This window comes from Plecotus auritus (assembly GCF_963455305.1).
Source record: "Plecotus auritus genome assembly, chromosome: 13".
Classification (NCBI taxonomy): domain Eukaryota; kingdom Metazoa; phylum Chordata; class Mammalia; order Chiroptera; family Vespertilionidae; genus Plecotus; species Plecotus auritus.
This window is the reverse complement of record NC_137779.1, coordinates 17,272,801-17,292,926: the sequence shown is the minus strand read 5'-3', so window position 1 is coordinate 17,292,926 and position 20,126 is coordinate 17,272,801. Positions and strand designations below refer to the sequence as shown.

The window sequence follows — 20,126 nt, the reverse complement described above, 5'->3', positions numbered from 1 at the left end:
CAGACCCCGACGCGCCCCGCCCACCTGCGCGACTGGCCGCTACTACAACTCCCGGCATGCTCCGGGCGCTGACCCCGGCGACCTGCCGGGTGACCGATTTCAGCCAAGGGACTGAATGGACCGGGGCCCTGAGGGAAGAGGAAAGCAGGCAGCCAGCCCTTAAACAGGCGGCTGCAGTGCTGCGCTGGGGAGGGCACCCCGGCCATCCGGGCCGGACTCTGAAGGCTTTAACACCTTGTTGGAATACCGACGCTTTAACAAAAATTATACCAACTCTGATTAGTTAACATGGAAGCAGTCCTTCTAAAACCAATCAGTTGAGCCGATCTTATTTATTGGTCCACATTTAAAAATATATATATATACATATATATATGTATATATATACACACACACACACACACACACACATATATATATATACACACACATATATACATATATACATATATACATATATACACATATATATATATATATGTTTTGCCCTGACCGGTTTGGCTCAGTGGATAGAGCGTTGACCTGCGGACTGAAGGGTCCCAGGTTAGATTCCGGTCAAGGGCATGCACCTTGGCTGCTGGCACATCCCCAGTAGGGGGTGTGCAGGAGGCAGCTGATCATGTTTCTCTCTCATTGATGTTTCTAACTCTCTACCCCTCTCCCTTCCTCTCTGTAAAAAAAATCAATAAGTTGGCCGAAACCGGTTTGGCTCAGTGGATAGAGCGTAGGCCTGCGGACTGAAAGGTCCCGGGTTCGATTCCGGTCAAGGGCATGTACCTTGGTTGCGGGCACATCCCCAGTGGGAGGTGTGCAGGAGGCAGCTGATCGATGTTTCTCTCTCATCAATGTTTCTAGCTCTCTATCCCTCTCCCTTCCTCTCTGCGAAATATCAATAAAATATATTTTTTTAAAAAAATCAATAAGTTGTTTAAAAAATATATGTTTTTATTGATTTCAGAGAGGGAGAGGGAGATAAATATCAATGATGAGAATCACCGATGGGCTGCCTCCTGCATGCCCCACAACTGGGGCCTGAAACCCATGCCCTGACTGGGAATCCAACCGCGACCTCCTGGTTCCTAGTGGACACTCAGCCACGGAGCCATGCCGGCGGGGCAGTGTGTATACATTTTTTTTAGGACACCCTATATATTGAGTTGGATAAAAGGCTAATTGTTTCCCGAAGCAGAGCACCTTAGTAGGGGAAGCTTAGGATCTGGAGTAGTTATCTTCAACCAGAAACATTTGCTGTTTGTTCACAAGTTTCCTGGGTACATCCCTCACCTTCGGGGGCCATTCAAGTAGGAGGTTACAAACTGTAAGCAGCACTGGAAAGCAAAATGCCCTGAGGGTAAATGACAACAGCAAAACCTGCTTAAAACGACAAGGCCCTGGTCTGAAAATGCCTAGGTGTGCACACTCATTCTTCCTTTTCCTTCCGCCCCTTTCTTGCTTCCTTTCTCTTTTCTTTTTCTGTCTCCTCCCTCCACCCATGTTTTTTCCTTTTTCTTTTCTTTCCTTTTCTCTTCCTGAACCTGGAAAGAGTAGCTATGTTTTAACAAAAAGCTCTGAATTCGGAGCCATGAAGTCTGCCTCCAACACTGACTAGCTGTGCAACTTTGGGGAAGTCACTTACCCTCTTGGGCCTCCATTTCTATTTGCCAGACACTGTCCATCCTGAAAAAGACAGGAAAGACCTCTACTTTCATAGAATTCATATTCAAATAGAGATGAGGTAAACAAATATAATCATTTTAGGTAACGATTAACGTGTTATTTATAGAATAAACAGCAATGCGATAGACTTTGGGTATAGGGAGGACTTTAGATAAGGTGGTCACAGGTGGGTGCTCTCTCAGCAGGTGACATTGAGCTAAGACTTGAATGATAAGAAGGAAACAGCCAGGAAAATGTGTTTCAGGCAGAGTAGATAACCAGATCCTAAAGACCCTAAAGCAGTAATGAGCTTGACATTATTTAGAAACAGGAGTGGCCCTTAGGGTGAGCACAGCAGAGATATTGTGGAGAAATTTATTCATTAGTGGCAAATTCATCAACGCAGTTATAATTCTGATTAAAATATCCATAGCCCTAACCGGTTTGGCTCAGTGGATAGAGCGTCGGCCTGCAGACTGAAAGGTCCCAGGTTTGATTCCGGTCAAGGGCATCTACCTTGGTTGTGGGCACATCCCCAGTAGGAGATGTGCAGAAGGCAGCTGGTCAATGATTCTCTCTCATCATTGATGTTTCTCTCTCTCTCTCCCTCTCACTTCCTCTCTGAAATGAAATGTGGACATTTTAGATTAAATGTAAAGCCCGCTCAAGTAATTAGAAACAGCAGGATAGTTACAACTTGTTAAAAAATATGTACCAAACCAAAAACCTACAACGAATATCACATTTCATGGAGAAATGTTTGAAGTATTCCCTTTAAAATGATGAAGGAGACAAAGATGGCTGCTGTGGCCACTGTCAGCATTTTACTGGCGGTCCTCAGCAGCCCAGGAAACAAGGAAGTTTCTGTTTTCGAATTTTATGATCGTCTTTGTAGAAACAACAAAGTCTGTGGTCTTAGGGAATAAATAATTCAGTGGTTTGCTTAATATCAGATCAGTGTGCAAAATGAATTGCAATCCTTTCTACCAGTAATAGATAAAAAATATATAATGTAAAAATATTTACACTAGCAACAGAAAATATGAAGTACTAAGGAATAAACTGAATAAAAGATTCGACTGACTAACATGGAGAATGATTATGATTATAAAGCTTTATTGAAATACATTTAAAGGCATCAAAAAAGGGACACATATCACTTTCATGAAGATTCAATATCATAAAAAAATATATTCTTCCAAAATGAATCTCTCAACTCTATGTCAGCCCAATAGAGAAACAAAACAAACAAACAAAAACCAGGCATTTTCCTAAAACTTGACAAATTAAATAATTTCTATAAAAGAAGAAAGGAATAAGTCCAAGTGATTTTTGATGAATAAGCAGAATAGAAAGGACTGACCTATAAATTATCAAGGTTATTAAAAACCATAGTAAGGCCCGGCCAGTGTGGCTCAGTGGTTGAGCATCGACACATGATCGCAGTTCGATTTCCCGTCAGCCCCATGCCCGGGTCGCGGGCTCTATCCCCAGTGTGGGGCGTGCAGGAGGCAGCTGATGAATGATTCTCTCTCATCATTGATGTTTCTATCTTTCCCTCTCCCTTCCTCTCTGAAATCAATAAAAATATTCTTTTTTAAAAAACCACACACCATAGTAAGCCAGTGTGCCACTAATACAGGGAGACACAAACACACAAGTTGAGGAGACTGGAGAACTCAGGACTAGACCCCCACATAAGACAAGCAGTGACGTTATAGTCAGTGGGAGAGAGGATGGGCTAATCAGCAAATAAAAGCTGTTCAAAAGGGGGTGAGGCGGGAACGGATCTGACTTATAAGCCAAGGACAACAACAAAAACTACCCCAAAGAGACCATCCAGGTGCGTTAAAGACCTGCGTGTGAATTACTCCCAGAGAAAAGCGCAGGAGTAAGGAAGGACTAAATAAGACACAAAAACACAGACTGCACAGCAATAGGTAAAATTTTTATATTTAAAAAATAAAACCTCTGTTCTTTAAAAGATAGCTATATTGTCATTTTTTAAAACCTTATAATGATTTAGAGATATAGACTTAAATATGGAGGAATAAAATAAAGCCTGGGATTGGCTTCAGAAGATTGGACAGTCGGCAGCCCAGGAATGAGTAGGGTTAATGTTGATATAAGCTTAGCTCTGAGTTGGTAATTGTTGAAGCTGGGCATTGGGCATATGGGGATTCACCAAATCTTTGTAAAAAAGGTAAGAAGGGCCCTAACCGGTTTGGCTCAGTGGATAGAGCGTCAGCCTGCGGACTGAAGGGTCCCAGGTTCAATTCCGGTCAAGGGCATGTACCTTGGTTGCAGGCACATCCCCAGTAGGAGGTGTGCAGGAGGCAGCTGATCGATGTTTCTCTCTCATCGATCTTTCTAACTCTCTATCCTTCTCCCTTCCTCCCTGTAAAAAAACCAATAAAATATATATATTTTTTAAAAAAAGGTAAGCCGAAACCGGTTTGGCTCAGTGGATAGAGCGTCGGCCTGCGGACTGAAGGGTCCCAGGTTCGATTCCGGTCAAGGGCATGTACCTTGGTTGCGGGCGCATCCCCAGTGGAAGGTGTGCAGGAGGCAGCTGATCGATGTTCCTCTCTCATCGATGTTTCTAGCTCTCTATCCCTCTCCCTTCCTCTCTGTAAAATATCAATAAAATGTATTTAAAAAAAAAAAAAAGGTAAAAAGGAAAACAAGAATCTACGCTAATAAAAGAATAAGATGCAAATTGACCATACCGTCGTGACACCCACCAGCCAATCAGGAGTGAGTATGCAAATTAGCTCAACAAAGATGGTGGGTTAATTTGCATACTCAGGTGCCAAGCAGCCGGGGGCATGGCAGGATGCTTACGTCGTGACGACGCAAGTGTTCCGTACTGCCCCAGCCACTCTGGGCCTCTGGGCAGCATGGGAAGGCAGAAAGGCAGCTCCGGGCCAGAGCGAAAAGGTGGCTCTGGCCAGAGCGAAGGCGGTGCCAGCAGCCAGGGGAAGGAAGGCCCATTCTTCGTGCATTGGGCCTCTAGTATTATAATAATAGGATACCAGGTTTCACCCACCAGATTAGCAAACATTTTCAAATCTGATAATTCTAAGTGTTAACAAGAACATTAAACAGTGGGAACTCATACACAAGTGGTAGGAACATAAATTGACACAACTAATTTGGAAGAAAATTTGTTATCTTCTTACCAAAACTAAATGTGTGTATTCTTTATTACCCAGCTGTTCCCCATCAAGACTAAATCCTAGAAAATCTTGTTCGTGGAAACATGTACAAAAATGTTCATAGGCTTACTGCTTTTACTATAATAGCAAAAAATCTAGAAACAACCCAATGTCCATTTGTAAAAAAAATGCGTGACTAAATAGTGGTATGTTTACATGATGGATCGAAAGTGAATTTACTGCAGTTACATGCCTCAATGTGGCTAAATCTTACAAACATGATAAACAAAAGGAATTTGCAGCATACAAATCATAATACTATTTATGTAAAGTATAAAACCATGTAAAAGTAAATATGTTGTCAGGGATACATAGATATATAGTAAATTTCTAGACAAAAGCTAAGAATGATAAATTCAAAATTCAGAACAGTGGTGACTTCTGGTGGGAGATGGGAGGGAAATAATTAAGGTCACAAAGGGAACACCCTAGGGATTGTAATGTTTTACTTCTTAAGCTGGGTGGAAGGTACGTGAGTGTACACGACAGTATGCTTTCGCCCTTTTGTATGTAATAAAATAATTCATAGTTAACAATATAAAACATTTTCACAATATATACAAATATCGATTCATACACGTGAAACATAATGTTATATGCCGATTACAAATATATAAAATATATGTATAAATATGTTTCAGTAAAAGGACGGGGAAGTGAGAGAAGAGGCACAATAGTACACATTGGGGGAATGAGAAATTGATTTCGGTTTAACAATCAACTTTTACTGAGAACTGATGAAGGACCCTTGCCTATCCTACTAGGCACACAGTCCTTTGGCAGAAGAAAAATGCTGGTTTCTCTCGGTGCAGAGGCGAAGAAGCTACTGCAAAGCATGAGCTCCAGCCAGACCCCTAATGTGGCCCCACATGTCAAAGCATGGGTGGGCAGGCTTTTGATCCCACATCAAAGGTCCGAGCTTTCCTTCCCTTTACCCCACCTGCCCTCTGACCTCTCTAGTCTATTCAGAATGGTTTCTAGAGTTGAGTGTTTCATGGACCTGCAGGCAGTAAAATAAATACAGCACGGTGCTGAGTGCATGTCCCATGTAGCTTTCTGAAGTGAGTGAAGGGAAAGAGAAGGGCAGCAGTGTGAGGGTGCGAGACCTGACACCTGTGTCTTCCTCTTGACATCTGTCCCAGGATTTCCACGGCAACAGGAAAAACCACCCATGCTGAGACATGCCCCCAGGCTTCTAGCTGATTCACCAGGTGAGTCACCTGTTCAGGAGGAAGGCATCTCTACACCAGAGCCCGATCCCGGGGAAGAAGACATAGGGATGTGCCAGACTCACGTCCCATAAGGAGGAGACAAAACACGGGTGGTCATCTTGGTATCAGCACCTCCTACCAACTCTTTCCGGCTTCCCCATGGCCTTCCTGGGGAGTCCCCAGCTTCCCCATGGCCTTCCTGGGGGAGTCCCCAGCTTTCTCATGGCCTTCCTGGGGGAGTCCCCAGCTTCCCCAGGGCCTTCTTGGGGAGCCCACAATAATGGAAGCCCACTGGGCAAGCCCACTGGGCAATCTAATCCCGGCATCACATACAAAGCGCTACCACCTCTGGCTCCTTGGGCCTTGTCTCACTGCGGGGTCCAGGCCCCGCAATCTCTCGCTTGATTTCCAGCTTCCTGGGTCCCTCGGTAGAGTCAGAAGTGTCAGCTGAGGTTCTGCAGATCTGAAAGAGACCAAACAGAATCACAGGGCTTGTCACCCTCCCCCAACACATCTCCTCTAAATATTTCTCTTTCAGGGGCCTTTCCAAGGCACTCCCTACAGTCTCCACCTCTTCTTTTTTTAAAAAAATCTGTTTTTATTGGCACTTTTTTTTTTTTAAGAGAGAGGAATGTCGATGTGAGAGAGAAACCAATTGGCCATGTGCACCCTGACCAGGACTGAACCTGCAACCTAGGTGTGTGCCCTGACAGGGAATCACACCCACAACCTTTTGGTGCCCGGAAGGACACTCACCCAACTGAGCCACACAGGCCAGGGCTCCTGTAACTTTTTATCTAGTTTACTTCCTCCTGTAAGATAATATCCTCCCCTTATCAGAGGCAATTCTTCCCCATTATTTTACACCTCTTTTTGCCTTATTAAACCACTAGAGGCCTGATGCACGAAGATTCGTGCAAGAATGGGCCTTCCTTCTCCTGGCTGCTGGCACCGCCTTTGCTCTGGCCTGGAGCCGCCTTTCCACCTTCCCACGCTGCCCAGAGGCCCAGAGCTGCTAGGGGGGTGCGGAACGCCAACAACACAAGCATCCTGCGCCCCGGCTGCTCAGCGCCTGAGCATGCAAATTAACTTTCCATCTTTGTTAGGTTAATTTGCATACTCACTCCTGATTGGCTGGTGGGCGTCGCAAAGGTACAGTCAATTTGCATCTTTCTTTTTTATTAGTGTAGCTGTTCCTCCAACCTGACCTGCGTGAGAGAAACTCACACTAGGAATGCTAACAATGGCTAAGACTAATTGAGGACTTGATAGGTGCCTGTTATGAGTGCTTTCCATGTGCCAGGCCCTGATCTGAACACGTACATAGTGTGTATACTGATTGTGGTACATGGTATCATTCTCATGTTCCGATGAGGACACCCAGGCACAGAGGGGTTAAGTTACTGCCCAAGAAACACACTGCTTTCAGATTCTACGTGTTGAACTCCTGGGCTACAGGGCTGTCTCCTGAAGGCCCAAGCAGATCAGTGCTGACCCCTTCCCCGTCCTCATCCCCTCCTCACAGAGCTTACAGCGCAGGATGGCCTCCTTGACTTGGCGGAAGCCTTGATCGGGTCCCCGGCCATCCACGAAGTACATGAAGCGGAGCTCGGCCGGGTAGGCAGCCCTGGCCAGGCTGGCGGCGAGCAGGGGGATGGTGCGGCCCTCGGCCCCCGGAGCCTGGCTCAGGGCCTGCAGCATCTGGTACCTGCACCACGGGTCACGCAGGAAGCCGGGAGTGATGAACAGCACGCGGCAGTGGCTGCTGTCCAGCGCCTGGCACAGCTCGGACACGATGGCGCCGCCCGGGGCAGAGTCCCGCAGCTGCAGGAAGCAGCGCAGGCTGGCAGGGCTGTCCTCCAGGTAGGCCACCAACTCCTGCACAGCCGCCAGGTCCTCCTCGCTGTGGCACAGGCACACGTCGTAGTCCCTGCTCCAGCGACCACTGCTGCTGCTGCTGGTGGCGCCCCCACCACTGCTGCTGCCAGAGGCGCCCTCCAGTGCAGGTGGCGGGGCAGTGGGAGACTCAGCCGGTGCAGCGGAGCTGAGGCCTGGGGATGGGGGATCATCTGAGCACTGTGGTGGAGCATCACTGGAAGTGGTTTCCTGGGACAAAGGCATCTCCTTGGGCTTCTTCGACAGCACCTGCCTGAGCCAGCCTGCAGGAGGAACTCTGCTCAGACCTAATTCTCACCAGGCACCCTCCTCCCAGTGACAGAGGGGTGATCAGGCCAGGAATCCCGCCGGCCTTCCCACACCTGCCCACCTTCCTGCACTGGCCAATACCACCCGACTCTCAGACCTACTGCCCAGCTATTTGCACATCCTCAGGACCTGCCCGAAGTTCCCACTATCTTACAAGTTTTCCACCTGGCTGGTGTGGCCCAGTGGTTGAGCATGGACCTATGAACCAGGGGGTCCCGCCCTGATTCCCGGTCAGGGCTCATGCCCAGATTGCAAGCTCAATCCCCAACAGGGGATGTGCAGGAGGCAGCTGATTAATGATTCTTTCTCATCATTGATGTTTCTATCCCTCCCTGTCTCTCTCTTCCTCTCTAAAATCAATAAAAAGATACTTCTTTAAAAAATGTTTTTGGGAAGACATAAGAACTCTGACTGTTTTGTGAGTCCTGGGATGCAATGTGCAGCAAGTGACTGTAGTTAATAATACTGCATTGCAGATTTGAAAGTTGCTGAGAGAATAGATTTTAAAAGTTCTCTACACTAAAAAAAACATACCAACATGGCGGCATAAGGTATATACCTGTACGTGCTGCCTCTCACAACCACACCAAAACTACAACTAAAAGACAAAACATCTATCACCCAGAACCATGGGAAAGCTGGATGAGTAGAAATTCTACAACTAGAAAGAAAGAGAAAAGAGCATTGAGACTGGGTATGACATGCACAAGTGCGGAAAAGCAGAGGTACGGAGGTGCACGAATCGGGCTGGTGGCTGGCGACTGGGTGTGCTGTTTTTTTTCAATCCGAAGGGAGACACAAGCTCCCAACTGCTCTGAACTCCAGTTTCCGGCGAGACTCTGGGGACCCAGACTCCTACGGGGAGAAGCTGGACTGTCTGCCATCGGGTCGGAAAGTGAGGGTGGCTTTCTTGCAGAGGTGCACGCAGGAATCATTGTTTACTGTGCTGGGGCGCGGGACTTAGGGACACGGAGATGCAGAGACAGCTGACTGGCATCCATCGCTGTTTGCCACGCCCTAGTGATTCCCTGAGACCCTGTCCTGCCCAATTTGCAAACGCACCCAAACTGTGTGCAGCAGCTTTTGCATATGAATGGCTTGCCCTATCGCAGCTTAACCTAACAAACTGCAGCTCTGGTCAGACAGCTCCAAAACTTCCAAACCCCAAGCAAAGAGGAGAAATCTGCAGATCTCGCTGTAGCTCCTGCTGGGTGGCCTCAGACAGTAGCTGACCTGCACCCCATTGGAGATCCAGAAGCCAGTGTACCTAGTGGTCAGTGTGAAATGACACCAGATTTCAACTCCTCACATCCATAAGTGACACATTCAAGAAGCAGACTCAGTGAGCACCAAAGCCCCACTGAAACAAGTCCTGCCCCATAAGGGTGTCTCCAGCACAGCAGTTCTTCCATTATAGACACAGAGGGTCCTCACAGCCAATTGGCCTGGAGGTCAGTTCCTCCCAGTGTACCAACAACAATCAAGGCTTAAACAGAACAAGACTGTGCACTCAGCCCACAAAGGGGTGCACCAAGAGTGTCCACCTTAGGTGATTGGGGAGGCTAAACCACTGGGTCCTATAGGTCTCCTACCACAGAAAACCACTCCATCAACACAGGGGAGCAGCCAAAATGTGGAGACAAAGAAACATGTCACGAATGAAAGAAATGGAGGAAAGCAAACTACTGGACATAGAGTTCAAAACCACAGTTAAAAGGTTACTCAAGAATCTTCTAGAAACCTCTGAGGAACTTAGTGAGACCTTTAAGGATCTTAATGAGAATGCCATAAAAATGGAAAAGGACCAGTCAGAAATTAAGCATACATTGTCTGAAATTAAGAATATACAGAAATTCAACAGTAGACCAAAGGACCCCAAGAATCAAACCAAAGATTTGAAATATGAGGAAACAAAAAACACCCAAACAGAAAAACAAAAATAAAAAAAGAATCCAAAAATATGAAGATAGTGTAAGGAGCCTCTGGGACAACTTTAAGCATACCAACATCCGAATTATGGGGGTACCAGAAGAGAGAGAGCAAAATATTGAAAACCTATTAGAAGAAATAATGACAGAAAACTTTCCCCACCTGGTGAAAGAAATAGACTTACAAGTCCAGGAAGCGCACAGAACCCCAAACAAAAAAATAAAAAAAAGAGGACCACACCAAGACACATCATAATTAAAATGCCAAGAGCAAAAGACAAAGAGAGAATATTAAAAGCAGCAAGAGAAAAACAGTTAATTACCTACAAGGGAGCACCCATACGATTGTCAGCTGATTTCTCAACAGAAACTATGCAGGCCAGAAGGGAGTGGCAAGAAATATTTAAAGTGATGAATAGCAAGAACCTACAACCAAGATTACTCTACCCAGCAAAGCTATCATTCAGAGTTGAAGGTCAGATAAAGAGCTTCACAGACAAGAAAAAGCTAAAGGAGTTCATCAACACCAAACCAGTATTATATGAAATGCTAAAAGGTACTCTTTAAGAAGAGGAAGAAGAAGAAAAATGTAAAGATAAAAATTATGAACTACAAATACATATCTAACAACAAGTGAATCTAAAAATCAAGTGAATAAAAAATCTGATGAACAGAATAAACTTGTTGAATATAATAGAATCAGGGGCATAGAAAGGGAGTGGACTGACAATTCTCAGGGGGAAAGGGGTGTGGGGGGTGCGAGAAGAGACTGGCAAAAATCGTATACCTATGGCTGAGGACAGTTGGGGGGAGGTAAGGGCAGAGGGTAGGGTGGGAACCAGGTGGAGGGGAGCTATGGGGCGGGGAGAAGAGGAACAATTGTAATAATCTGAACAATAAAGATTTCTTTTTTTTTTTTTTTTTTTTTTTTTTTTTTAATATATTTTATTGATATTTTACAGAGAGGAAGGGAGAGGGATAGAGAGCTAGAAACATCGATGAGAGAGAAACATCGATCAGCTGCCTCCTGCACACCTCCTACTGGGGATGTGCCTGCAACCAAGGTACATGCCCTTGACCGGAATCGAACCCGGGACCCCTCAGTCCGCAGGCCGACGCTCTATCCACTGAGCCAAACCGGTTTCGGCAATAAAGATTTCTTAAATTAAAAAAAAAAAGAGAGAGAGAGACAGGTGAAGCACTCAGCACCATGGTTTTCGAACTTGGAAAATTAGCTGAGCCAGAAGGACTGAAGGTCCCAGTGATGCATGCCTCCTCTCCTCAGGCACCAGAACCAAGGCAGGAGCCCCCATCGCCAGCCTCCCTGCACCTCTCCCCTGCTCTTGGCCAGGCAGGCCCCCACCTCACCACTAGAGATACTGAGGACCACTCACAGGAGGGACAAGAGCATTAGCAGTCTGCTTTCACTCACCAGCCATCTTGCCCAAAGGCTTCTTAGACCTGGAGCCAGAAGCTGGGAAGGGGGTGGATGAGGCCATAGTGTTAGGCTCAAAACTAACCCCATGAGACCAGGCATTGGTAAGGTGGGAGAAGGGAGGAGACCCAGTCTTGACCTCATGAGACAGCCATCCTGCAAGAGACGGAGAGAGAGGGTCACTCACCTTATTCTCAGCCCCAGCGGGTGGGCTCTGATGGTCTTTCTCTCCTGATGCCTGACAGAGTTTCAGTCTCCAGATGGTCCCTCAACCCACATGGGAGAGATGCCACTGTGATTGGGGCTGATTAGATAAACCCAAGTCTGTGTGGTGTGGTTAGACTCACAGATGGGTTCGGCATGACCAGCAGGGACTGCTCGCCGCTCCACCTGGCCTGGAGTGCATCCGGCAGCTGGGGAAGGCAAGCTGGCAGGTAGCTCTTTATAGGGACTTCCGGTGTAAATGCTGAAATGGGAGAAGCACAATTGCTATGTGGACAAATCATTTTGTATCCAGGTAGGCAGATGCTGAGCAGAAGAGAGGGAGCACATGTAAGAAGCCTTGAGAAAGTTTTCCTCTAAGTCAGCCTTCCCTTGGATAACTTCTTCCATCCACCCACCACCACGCCCGCTCTCCCTCCTTCTCATCCTCCCTTCCTCCCTCCCTCAGCTGTCAGCTCAGGGAAGCAAGGCCACATGTGTAGGCCCAGTGCCTGGGTTCCCACCTTTTATTCACTGTGGCCTTTGGCGATGATACCAGAACCTGCTTCTCAGCATTGCTGGGACATTTATGAGATAATTTATGTAAAGGACTGATGGTATATGGCACATTGTGCTCAGAAAACAGTGGGATAGTATGTATTTAAAATCATCTAGATACTGGAGAGATATACTATGTTCATGGTTTAGAAGACTCAATAGTGTCATCAGTTTTTGCCAAACTAATATTTAGAAAAATGCTGTCCCTCATTCCTGAAGGGTTGTGGTTTTGGGGGTGGGGTGGCGGAGGGATTGTCAAACTGCTTCTAAATTTATATGGAAATGCAAAGGACCAACAATACCTTAGATGGGCGACTTGCCACGTTCTCTTCCCACCACAATGCCCAGGATGTCCCTGATGGCAGAGGTTTTCTCAGCCTAGGTTTCTGGGAGGAGTCCCTGTGGGGCAGAGCCTGCCTGGGTCCGAGCCAGAGCCAGAGATGAGGGCTGGTGGAGAGCTTGGCCCTACAGCTATGGAGCAACAGGATGAGGGATGCTTCCTCGCCTCACTCTTTGCTGAATCTGCAAAGGTCAAAACAAACTCTCTGGGACCTTACATAGAAGCAACTTGTATTAGACACACTGAAATAAGGGGTTTCAAAATGTAAAGGACGCCATTCCACGTTGGACAATAATGCTTTGTCCATTGTTAAATGCTAAACACCCCTACGTGAAGCTGATGACTGTAAGATAACAGGGACTGTTGATTCATGAAAATATATCAATGTTCCAAAAAAAAAAAAAAAAAAAAAGAACTTGAACTGCAGCAACAAGGGGGCAGAAAGAGAAGTTGGCATGGGTGCAGGAATCAGAGACATACCTGAAAGAGAAAAGCAGTTAGCTGCTAAGCCCGACAAAAAGGACACGGACAGATAAACATCTTTATGTGTTTCCTCCCCTGCTAACATTCTCTGGGTTTCAGTCTAGTGCTGGGCTGACACCTGATAACCACTGTCAGGTTTTGAAATCCTTTTCCTGCTTACGGGTTACTGTCTGTCGACATCTTCAGTTCAATCAGCCAGTATATCCCTTTTCCCCCAGCAGTAAACTATGGTCATTTGGTTTTATAGTATTCAAGTTTTTTTTTCAGTTTTGTTGGAATTTATTTTATTTTTAAAAATGTATTTTATTGATTTTTTACAGAGAGGAAGGGAGAGGGATAGAGAGTTAGAAACATCGATGGGAGAGAAACATCGATGAGCTGCCTCTTGCACACCTCCTACTGGGGATGTGCCTGCAACCAAGGTACATGCCCTTGACCGGAATCGAACCTGGGACCCTTCAGTCTGCAGGCCGATGCTCTATCCACTGAGCCAAAACGGTCAGGGCTTTTGTTGGAATTTAAAATGTGTTATTTGGCCATCATATACTTAAACTGGAGAGTCATTTGATATTTTAATGATAGCCTAAAGGTTAAAAATTAATCTAACACTCTAATCTACTCAATAGATGTAGATTTAAAAGTTTCAGTGTTTCATTTTATAAAAACGACTTGCTGGGGTAATTGCCTTTTTTCATCACTCGGTTAAGAAAAAATCCAGTTGCCCAACAGCATAGGCCACTGGAAGTGGGTTGGTAGAAGCCCTGGTGACTAACATTATGGAAAAGTTTAAACACAGGAAATAACACCATCTTTGACAGAGGATAATTGGGCAAGGCAGCAAGTTAAGTTCCATTAGCCATACACACTGGCTACTTCCTGGAGCCTAAAACCCCACAACACCTTCCTTGTTACTTTTCAGTTCTTGTGCAGCTGAGGCTGTAAAGCTATTTATTACTCTCAAATATGCTTTAATCTGTACAAGATTTAGTAATAATCACATATTGAGATGTGGGAGACATAATTTCCAAGCAGAGAAGAAGATATTTTATGCACCCAACATAGGAGCATCTAAATATATAAAGCAAATCTTGATAGACATAAAGGGAGAGATGGACAGTAATAGAGTCATAGTAGGGGATTTCAACACTGCATTGACATCAATGGCTAGATCTTCCAGACAGAAAATCAACAAGGAAACCGAGACCTTAGATGACACATTATACCAGATGAGTTTAATTGATATTTTCAGAACATTTCACCCCAAAGAAGCAGAATATACATTCTTTACAAGTGCACATGGAACATTTTTTAGGACAGACCAGATGTTAGGAAACAAAACAAGTCTCAATAAATCTAAAAAGACTGAAATCATATCAGGCATCTTCTCCAACAAGAATAGTATGAAACTACAAATTAATTACAAGAAAAAATCTGAAAAACAGAAACACATTGAGGCTAAATAACATGCTACTAAACAATGAATTGGTTAACGAAATCAAGAAAAATCAAAAGATACCTTGAGACAAATGAAAATGATAACACAACAACCCAAAATCTATGGGACACAGCAAAAGCAGTCCTAAGAGGGAAATTCATAGCAATACAGGCCTACTTCAAGAAACAAGAAAATTTACAAATAAACAATCTAACCTTACACCTAAAGGAACTTAAAAAAAACAAATTTCAAAGTGAGTAGATGGAAGAAAATAATAAAGATCAGAGTGGGAACAAATGAAATAGTCTAAATTAAAAATTACAAAAGCTCAATGAAACAACAACAAAAAAAGATAAATGAAACCAAGAGTTGGTTTGTTGCAGAGATAAACAAGATAACAAGGTTAATAAATCTTTAACCGGACTTAGAGAGAGAGAGAGAGAGAGAGAGAGAGAGAGAGAGAGAGAGAGAACTCAAATAAAATCAGAAATGACACCACAGAAATACAAAGGATTATATTATACTAGAGGCCTGGTGCACGAATTCATGCACGGGTGGGGGCCATCTGGGTGGCCTGCAGGGATTGGGCCGAAACCCCGCAGTCCAACGCCCCCTGCAGCTCCTACCTGCCACAGGCTCGTACCCAATCAGTCCCGATCGGGAGAGGCTTGCGCTGCCACTGCAGTGCTCGCCAGCCATGAGCCCTGCATCTGGCGCCCTCCCACGGGGAGTGGCCTGCAGGATCGGGCTGAAAACAGCTCTCCAACATCCCCCGAGGGGTCCCGGATTGCGAGAGGGTAGCAGGCCAGGCTGAAGGACCCCACCAGTGCATGATTGGGCCAGGAGGGACCTCGGGACAGCTCCAGGGTCTGTCCAGCTCATCTCTCTCAGTCCCGATCGGCCGGACCCCAATAGCAAGCTAACCTACCGGTCGGAGCATCTGCCCCCTGGTGGTCAATGCATGTCATAGCAAACGGTTGAGCAGCCTTAGCATATCATTAGCATATTATGCTTTGATTGGTTGTTCGGTTGTTCTGCTGTTCGGTCTATTTGCATATTACCCTTCTATTATATAGGATGTCAACAATTGGACAATCTGGGAGAAATGAACAAATTCTTAAAAACATACAATCTTCAAAGACTGAATCAAGAAGAAACAGGAAATCTAAACAGACCAATTTCAACCAATGAAATTTAAACAGTTGTCATAAACTCCCAACAAACAAAAAATCCTGGACTAAGTGGATTCACAGGTGAATTTTACCAAATATTCAAAGAAGAATTAACACCTATCCTTCTTAAACTATTCCAAAAAATTCAAGAGGAGGGAAGATTCCCAGTCTCCTTTTATGAGGCCAGCATTATCCTGATTCTAAAACCAGATAAAGACACTGCAAAGAAAGAAAATGATAGTCCAATATTCCTGATGAACACAGATGCAAAAATCCTCAACAAAATATTAGCAAACTGAATTCAGTAATACATTAAAAAGATCACACCACAAATTGATGTTTGTCTCGCCCTCCTCATCGTTCTTTCTCTCTAAAATCAATAAACCCAATTTTTTATATCATACACCATGATCAAGTGGGATTTATTCCTGGGATGCATATCAATTAATATATTATACCACATAAACAATATGAAGGATAAAATTCATATGATCATGTCAATAGATGAAGAAAAAGAATTTCACAAGATCCAGCACCCACTTATAATAAAAACTCTCAACAATGTGGGAATGGAACATACCTGAACATAATAAAGGCCATATATGTCACACCCACAGCTAACATCATACTCAATGGGGGAAAACTAAAAGCATTTCACTTAAGATTAGGAAGTACACAGGGATGTCCACTTTTACCACTCTTATTCAACACAGTACTGGAAATCCTAGCCACAGCAATGAGATAAGAAAAAGAAATAAAATGTATCCAGATTGGAAAAGAGGAGGTGAAACTGCCTTTATTTGCAATTGACATGATATTATATGTAGAGAGAACTCTTAAGATGCCAAAAAAAAAAAAACACAAACAAACAACCTACTAGAATTAATAAACTGATTCAGTAGAGTAGCAGGATACAAAATATTCAGAATTTGGTTGCATTTTTATACACCAATAATGAACTAACAGAAAGAGGAACTAAGAAACATTCCCATCAAAAATGAAATAAAATAAAATATCTAGGAATAAATCTAACAAGGCAGTAAAAAAACCTCTACTCAAAAAAATTATAGGACACTGAAGAAAGAAATTGAAGATGATACAAATAAATGGGAGCATATACCATGTTCATGAATAGGGAGAATTAACATAATTAAAATGTCCATACTACCCAAAGCAATCAATAGATTCAATGAAACTCCAATGAGAATACCAATAGAATTTTTCACAGAACTAGAATAATCCAAAAATTTATATTGAACCGAAAAAGACTCCAAATAGCCAGAGCAATCTTGAGAAAGAAGAACAAAGTTGGAAGCATTATGCTATCTAATATCAAACTATACTTCAATGAAAACAGCATGGTACTGGCATAAACACAGACACATAGATCAGTGGAACAGAACAGAGAGCCCATAAATAGACCCATGCCTATATGGTCAATTAATATATGACAACAGAGGCAAGAACATGCAATGGGGTAAAGACAGTCTATTCAATAAATGGTGCTGGGAAAATTGGACAGATACATTTTAAAAATAAAACTAAGCCACATTCTTACACCATACACAAGAATAAACTCAAAATGAATTAAAGACTTCTATGTAAGATTTGAAAACATAAAACTCCCGGAGGAAAACATAGGCAGTAAAATCTATGACATTTTTCTTAGCAATATTTTTTCTGACATACCCTTTCCGTATCCATGTATTGTGAAATGATTGTCACAGTAAGTCTACTTATATCACCACACATAGTTACAATTTTGCTTTCTTGTGATTAGAACTTTTAAGGTCTATTCTCTTAGCAACTTTCAAATATATAATACAGTATTGTTAACTATATTGTACATTATGTCCTCAAGCTATACATTATAGCCTCATGATTTATTTAATTTACAACTAGAAGTTTGTACCTTTTGACCCCCTTCACCCATTTCATGCTCCACACCTACCCCAGAAGCAAAATATCTTTTCAAATTGGACTTAAATAATTCAACCATAGAGAAAAACAACAAATTGGACAACATTAAAATGAAAAACTTCTGTTCATCAAAAGACATTATTACGAGAGTGAAAAGGCAATCTTTTGAGAGCAAAAATGATATTTTAAAATTACATAGCCAATAAATATCTCACATTCAGAATATTTAAGAACTCTTACGAACTAGTAAGAAAAAGAGAGAAAATCTATTAGAAAAATGGGTGGAAGAATTGAACAGACACTTCACAAAAAGGAACTCCAAATGGCCACCAGACATATGAAAATATGCACAAGGCACCAGTCATCAGTGAAATGCAAATTCAAATCTCAATGCAGCCCCGCAGGTGTAGCTCAGTGGTTGAGCCTCAGCCTAGGGACCACCAAGCCACGGTTCAATTCCCAGTCAGAGCGCATGCCAGGGTTGCGGGCTCTATTCCCAGGGTGAGGCCTGCAGGAGGCAGCTGATCAATGATTCCCTCTCATCATTGATGTTTCTATCTCTCTCTCCCTCTCCCTTCCTCTTTGAAATCAATAAAAATATATTAAGAAAACTAAAACACCCTCAAAGCAACCCCACTAATGGCTTCTATGAAAGAGAGACAATGTCAAGTATTGGTAGGGATACCCAGGGGGGGAACCCATGTCCATCAATCCAAGTGTCCGGTTGTAGAAAAACTGTGGTCTATCTGTACAGTGCAGCATTGCACATCAGTGAGAACCAATGGATTACTGCCCCAGGAAACGTGGGTGAATCTCACATGCCATACAGAAAAAGGACATGACATGGGATTCCAGTTACCAAAAGTTCAAAAGCAAGTGAAACTACTTTATGGGGTTGGCAGGCAGGTCAGTGGTGATGCCAGGCGGAAGTAGAGATTGGAAGCGGATGTGAGAGGCCTCTGGAGAGCGAGCACTTTTATTTATTCTGGATGCAAGTTGCACAGGAAAAGTTCAGTGTGGAAACTGGGTAAGACGTACGCTTACAATCTGTGCAATTTTTCAAAAGCTTAAAAAACAACTAGACGTGACTTCCTGTGACGGTGGGTGATTCCTGACCCTGGGTTACCCCTGGGTGAGCTGCAGAACGTCCCCTCCCTAAGGGTGGGCTTTGATTTCTAATTTCCAGGAGGAGGACTGAATCTGTCCAGGAGGTCAATGGTGTCACGAGCACTTCTCACGGTGCCCAGCCCATGGTAGATGTTGGTTTAATGCCTCTGGAAGGAACGCCTGACAGGTCGCTACCCTAAGAAAGCCATGTTGCTGCTGAAACGCGGCCATAAAGGCCCTGGGGAGAGCAGAGGGAGAGGCTGTGGGGTTAGAGGGAGAAACCGCCCAGCCGGCCCGCCTCCCCGGCTCCAGCAGGGCGGGCTCCCTGGACCAGCCTCTTCGCGACGGGATGGTGAGTGACAGCTGTCTCGGAGGCCCTTTTCATCCCACTCGGCTCTCGCTCTGGGAGCCCGAGGCAGCAGGTGGAGGGGCAGGAGGGAGGGAGGCGCTGGATCGGCAGGAGTGCCCTGCCCGGGGCTGGGTCGAGCGCGGGGCAGAGGGCGGGACGCGGGTCCTGCCCACTCCATGGCTGCCTCTCTCCCTGGACCCCGCCCTGCTCCGGCTGCCTCCCCACCGTCCCCCGCACCTGCTCCGGGCGCTCACCTACGCGGGGCCGGGCTGCGGTGCAGGCAGTGCAGGCGGTGCAGTGTGAGCTCTGGCGCCCGCCAGCCTCGGCCCGAGGGGAAGTGAGGCGCCGCCAGGGCACTGCCCCGCCCCCGGAAGTGCCAGGCTGCGCCCCGCCCTGGGCCCAGCGGTGCGAGGCAGGTGGGCTCCCGGGCACCCACGGGGTTACCACTTGGGCAGAAGCTTGCCGATGAGCCCTTGGCCCACCAGGAAGACCCGCCCGCCTCCTCCCAGCTCTGCCGGCAGCGCCCTGGTAGCTTATGCAGGGAAACCCTTCTTCACCCTCCCTTCCCGCCTCCCTTCCCGCCTCCCTCCCCAAATTCCCGCTGCACCGGTGCTATTCGGAGCTAGTGCGCCCACGGCTCAGCCCTGGCATTAGACTGAAGATTCCCTGAGGCCGGGGGGCCCGTCTTCCGGCTCCAAACAGAGCCGAGAGGCACCCAGGTGAACACTGAGCCAAGTACTTCGCCGGCATCTCGATGGCTCGGTGCTGCGCGAGGGGAAGCTTAGTCCCTATCCTTCGCAGTTTACTGGTGACACCGATGCAGTGGTGAGCACAGTCCTCCCAGCCGCCTGAATACAGCCGGGCGGGAGAACAGAGCCTTCTCCAACGCCTTAATAAGCTCCTTTGTC

General features: G+C 45.3%; 1 protein-coding gene across 1 annotated transcript; it reads right to left on the bottom strand.

The window, feature by feature from the left end:
- Window positions 1-2,749: 2,749 nt before the first annotated feature.
- Window positions 2,750-19,542, bottom strand: TIRAP (TIR domain containing adaptor protein). Its single transcript, XM_080649821.1, has 6 exons — window positions 19,473-19,542; window positions 12,715-12,934; window positions 12,001-12,119; window positions 11,651-11,809; window positions 7,618-8,244; window positions 2,750-6,548 (listed from the first exon to the last, which is right to left on the bottom strand). Exons 4-6 carry the CDS (start codon window positions 11,715-11,717, stop codon window positions 6,529-6,531), a joined length of 714 nt encoding a protein of 237 aa, XP_080505947.1. The 5' UTR covers window positions 11,718-11,809; window positions 12,001-12,119; window positions 12,715-12,934; window positions 19,473-19,542; the 3' UTR covers window positions 2,750-6,528.
- Between the last annotated feature and the right edge of the window lie 584 nt (window positions 19,543-20,126).

What these genes read in the sequence shown, in the direction of transcription:
- TIRAP (XM_080649821.1), bottom strand. Translation starts at nt 11,717, where the DNA reads ATGGCCTCATCCACCCCCTTCCCAGCTTCTGGCTCCAGGTCTAAGAAG. An exon ending in GCCTTTGGGCAAGATGGCTG is followed by an intron (nt 8,245 to 11,650) that starts GTGAGTGAAAGC and finishes TTCCTCCTGCAG; the next exon opens with GCTGGCTCAGGCAGGTGCTG. An exon ending in CAAGGAGGCCATCCTGCGCT is followed by an intron (nt 6,549 to 7,617) that starts GTAAGCTCTGTG and finishes GGTCTCTTTCAG; the next exon opens with ATCTGCAGAACCTCAGCTGA.